Here is a 4,818-nt window from a genome sequence, read left to right on the forward strand (position 1 = left end):
TGCATAACGATATTACAGCTTTCATTGATTGATTTCAAATTTGAAACATTGTCTAGCCTGTAAGGTAAAAAACCCCAAAACAAAACAAAAAAAACAATTAATCGAATCGTATCGTGGTTTATTCTTGAGTATCGAAAATAATCGAATCGCTGGGTCAGGAAATCGATACTGAATCGAATCGCCATGATGGATGTGATTTACACCCCTAGGGCAGTTGCAGTTTAAAATAATCAAAACATTTGTCTTCTGTTAGTTCAGTAATGAGTTACCATTCCATTTTGTTTTGTTTTTTCTTTAGGCCAGTCTCTGGGGACACACCTTGTCCTGACCTTGTGGATCAGCCTAGATTGACTGAAGGATCTAGAAGTCTCCACCCTCAGCTATATTCCTCTCTTCCTGACGTGTCATCCATCAGAGAGGTTGCATTGCACAAGGACGTCTCCTCTGAGTCCAATGTGTCACTCAATCTGCAGCTGTCTGGGAAACAAAGCAGCGAGCCTGACAACTTTGATGCAGATGATTATAATTACTCTGGTGAATTGGATTCTGAGCTGAACGTGCTGTTAGAGCAGAACACCCCTAAAGTGGATGGGAGAATCCCAGATTGTATTGTTGAATCTGTGATGAATGAGGATCACAGTGTGGATGATACTCCTGTGGCCTTCTGTGAATCTATTGCACAAAGAGTGAGAAGGGAAAGATCAAGCAGGAGGTCTGAGTTTGACCAGACAGCACCAGCACACCTGGTTAAAGATACTCACCCGTCAGACAATGAAACCATAAAGGATGAGCGACCAGATGAGAAATCAGAGAGGCATGTGGAAGACGGAGAAAACTCTAATATGCTTAACTTTATTGGCGACTGGCCCTCTGAAGGGTCTCTTCAGCAGCGGCCGGTGAGGAGAGGAGAAAGGCAAAGAGGGATGCAAGTAAAGGAAATTGAAGATGAAAAAACACTGACCGTATCGTCCAGTCCTGATCTAACAGAGTTTCAGAAGCTTCTTGATCTTATCCAGGCGGGTGCGGTCACTAATCAGATGAGGTCATCATCACCGCTGTCTATCTGCTCGGGGGAAGATTTTGAGAACAAGGGTGAGGCAGGTGTTGTGGTGAAAGAAGTTCACCAAAGCAGCAGCGGAGAGAGGCAGCAAAATGAGAGCAAGGCTGATTTACCTGACTGCATTCAGGACGGGAAGCTGAAGCAATCAACAGCCAGTCCGGATGAAGGAGAGGAGAGTGAAAACAGAGTGCTTACTAACACTGAAAGGGACACTAGTGGTTCCGAAACGGCCAAAGAACAGACAACATTACCAGATGAATGCAGCAATGAAGTTGGGAGCCGAGAACCAGATGTGAAGGAAAATCTCAGAGCCGTAGCGGCAGCGTCTGATAAGACCCCTGATTGCTCAATGTCTGAGTTATTTGCAGAAGTGGAAAGTTGTGGGAACAGTCAGGAAAAAAAGCAACAAGGTCGGAGATCGGGTAAGCTGTGTAAGCTGGCCCTCACCTTCTCTCACAATTCTTCCATGAACGATTCCGACAGTCCAAAGGCAATAGAGGAAAATGCAGACGACAAAGACGGCCCAAAGTCTGGTTTTGAAACCAAAAGTTCTGATATTCTCTCCCAGCCTCATCCTGAGCTGCCAGCCCCTCTCGCTTTAGCAGAAACGGGTCTCTCCACTCAGACAGAACCTCAAGACTTTGCTCTTCTCTGGCGTCTCAACCGTCCCTGCAGCTCTGATGGTGCATCAGTCTCCACCAGCAGACCCTCCACCAATATCCGGGTCTTGGAAGGAAACTCTTCTCGTTTTGTGCCAAAGTCATCCTCTACGGCAGCTGATGTTCACTCATCCAGCCACATTGACATACCCTACCGGGTGGTTCATGAGAAGAGCACAGAGATGGAGGGGGAAGAGCTCGGAGTTAGTCAGGACCGGCTGGAAAGCCTGCGCATCCTCAGCCGGCATTTTAAACTGGTTAGCTTTGATACATTAGAGGATCTGTATGACAAGTGTGGTAAGGACCTGGAATGGACCACCAACCTCTTGCTGGACTCTGGAGAGAGATTTTTCAGGGATGAAGATTATTTGGAGCTTATCCAATCATCCAATCCAAATGAAGCTTCGTGTGAGGCTTCTGATGCTGAACAAGTTAATGTGGAGGAGCAAAAAGGAGCTGAGCTTGAAGAAGAAACTCATGAGTCAACTGGTGTGGAAGTTAACGAGTCAAATGAATGCAAGGACGTCCCATTTGGAGCGGAATCGACTCCAGTTACAGCCGAGGAGCCATCAGATCCAGCCTCAGACTTGGCGCAGTCTCCTCAGACAGAACCATGCCTCCCTGAGGCTGCAGAGAGCTTAGAGCACAGCTCCAACAATGACCACTTGCTTGCAAAAGAAAGAGCTTTGGGCACAGATAAGGTGGAAGGTATTTTAGAAGTTGAGAATGAAACTATCGATGATATGGCAAGCATGGACGAGATCAATCGGCTTCTGCAGGCTGAGATGGAAGAGATGGAGAGAGAACAGAGTCAGAGGAAACCTGAGCGACGATGCCAACACCTGGACATTCAAACCGTGGAGCTAAAACTGACCACAGAGCTGGCCCTGCAGTTAACAGAACTGTTTGGTCCTGTTGGAGTAGATCCAGGTAATTCACATATAGTCTACTCACCCTGAATAGCTTTCTGTTGGTACATTTCAAACTCAATCTAATGTTTACGATAAATTAAAGTAGCAGCCATATATGCAGTAGGTTGCTAAAACACTTGTCTCTCAATGTTTTTGCGAATTAAAAAAGAAACATGGATGTGTGCTTTTGTATTCAGCTCCTGCGACTCTACTGACCCTAAATAAAATGACTGCAACTACTTTCCTTTAGAAGACACCATCTGTGCTTTGTTTGATCTAACTACAATACTATCGCTTTAAAAGCTCCACTGTTTTCATGATGGGTCCTTGACTGCTTTTTGGCAGGTCCTTCGCTGGTAACAGAAAGATCTGTAGGGGTAATATAAATCCCACGGTTACATCGGTGCAGTGTAAACCAGCTGCAATCCCTATGGGTGGAGTTATGGCGAACATGGAGACTCCCAGCAGAAAGAGGGAGGTTGGCTGGAAACCGGAGGCCATTTGGCTGCCTTTCAGCCTGAATGGGAAATTTGAATCTGCTACTACTGTATAAATCTCTGATTTCTGTAGCAAGATATGAGGTTATTAATGGCATATTGAAGAACAATGAAAGTGTCGGATAGTTTAGGAATAAAGTTCCCATGATGCAACTGCAAAGCTACTAAAATATGATCATTCACCCAAACCCATTGGCTTATATTTGAATGCATCATATTCCCAACTCTATATATTAACACTCTGCCTGCCGATGCTGAAGTTGATCGTTTGGACAGCTGCTTACCTTGGAAGTAAGCCGGTCAATGGCTGCAAAAACACTGAAGACCTAGCTGATGGTTAACCATCCTGCACAGAAGAAATAAGCCTAGATATAAAATCAGCCCTACAATTTATTGGTATTTATAGAACGAATGAAACTATATTTATGGCAGAAGTGTCCATTCTGATTCCAAACTTTCCATCTAATCATACTAAGCTTGCCCAGATGGAGCTGAATATAAATGCACACATCATTGGTCACATTTGTTAGACTAAATATTTGAAAACCATAAATACTTTTCCTTCTACTTCAAGGCTATGTGCTGCATTCTGTGTATGTGTAACATAAAGTCCTGTTAAGGGATAAAAGGTTGTGGCCAATAGGTTTAGGAGGAATACGTAATTTAGCAAGGGGCTGCTGTGTTGCTGAGTCTATGGATGGTTTGCTCCAGCCTTTGATTTGATTATTATTATTTTTTTTTTGGTTCCTTATAACCAGGCGCCTGTTCAGCAGATGAGTTTGCTGTGGAGATGGATCTGAATCTGGCTAAACTCCTCCACCAAAAGTGGAAAGAAACAATCGAGGCGAGTTTAAAATCCACTTTTCTTCTGAGTTTTTGTCGACCTCCTTTTAAAGCATTTCGTTTTCCAGGAAAGGCAAAGACAAGCAGCTCTGTCTTTCCACATGCTCGATGAAAGTAAGTAGCAAAACACAAATGCTTTGGTTGCTTTTACAGCAAAAACTGTAAAAACACAGAAATTTACTTCTTTTTTAAGACTTAAATGCATATTTAAAAAAAAATGTTCAGGTTGGAGGGGGGATTCCAAACATGGTCTACGAGAGCCAGGTGGCAAATATGGTGACGGCGCTCAGCTCCCCTTTATGGATCACTGGAATGTATCCCGTCCCCCTGTCTCTCTTAGAGATATAATAAAAGAAGAACAAGCTCTGCAGCAGAGCATGCAAAAGGTATCATAACATAGGTTATATATCATCACATAACACGGTTCCTTCTTGTTTCAATTAAATCTGTCTACCTGCTTTTCTTTAAGACCAGACAGAGTCGCTTTGAGCTGCATCGCCGGGATGGAGCTACGTTGTTAAAGGAGAAGCAGCTTTATGAACTTTTTCCCACCATTGACAAACATTTCCTGCAGGACATCTTCAGAGATCACAAGTATGGAAAGGCTGTAATCAATTACACTATCTTGTAATCATATATAACAGACTGGTTGGGCTTTTTTGCATCAATAACATCATGTAAGCGGTTAGGTTTTTGTTTTAGCTCCTTGTTTTCCTAAAATGAAAGCTATAACTCCTGAACCTTATTTCTCTTATTGTTATATTGAGGAAATACTTGATTTTCAGTGTTCTACCAGACCTTTTGTTGTCTATATATATATATATATATATATATATATATATATATAT

General features: G+C 43.0%; 1 protein-coding gene across 1 annotated transcript in view; it reads left to right on the plus strand.

The window, feature by feature from the left end:
* n4bp2 (NEDD4 binding protein 2) overlaps window positions 1–4,818 on the plus strand; it is a 19,143-nt gene that overhangs the window by 7,737 nt on the left and 6,588 nt on the right. The window contains exons 7-11 of the mRNA XM_015397077.1: window positions 299–2,649; window positions 3,886–3,971; window positions 4,039–4,084; window positions 4,196–4,356; window positions 4,440–4,564. Of these exons, the coding sequence (XP_015252563.1) occupies window positions 299–2,649; window positions 3,886–3,971; window positions 4,039–4,084; window positions 4,196–4,356; window positions 4,440–4,564 (2,769 nt within the window). The remainder of the gene's footprint in view (window positions 1–298; window positions 2,650–3,885; window positions 3,972–4,038; window positions 4,085–4,195; window positions 4,357–4,439; window positions 4,565–4,818) is intronic.

This window comes from Cyprinodon variegatus, unplaced genomic scaffold (assembly GCF_000732505.1).
Source record: "Cyprinodon variegatus isolate N-32 unplaced genomic scaffold, C_variegatus-1.0 Scaffold837, whole genome shotgun sequence".
NCBI classification, from domain to species: Eukaryota; Metazoa; Chordata; class Actinopteri; order Cyprinodontiformes; family Cyprinodontidae; genus Cyprinodon; species Cyprinodon variegatus.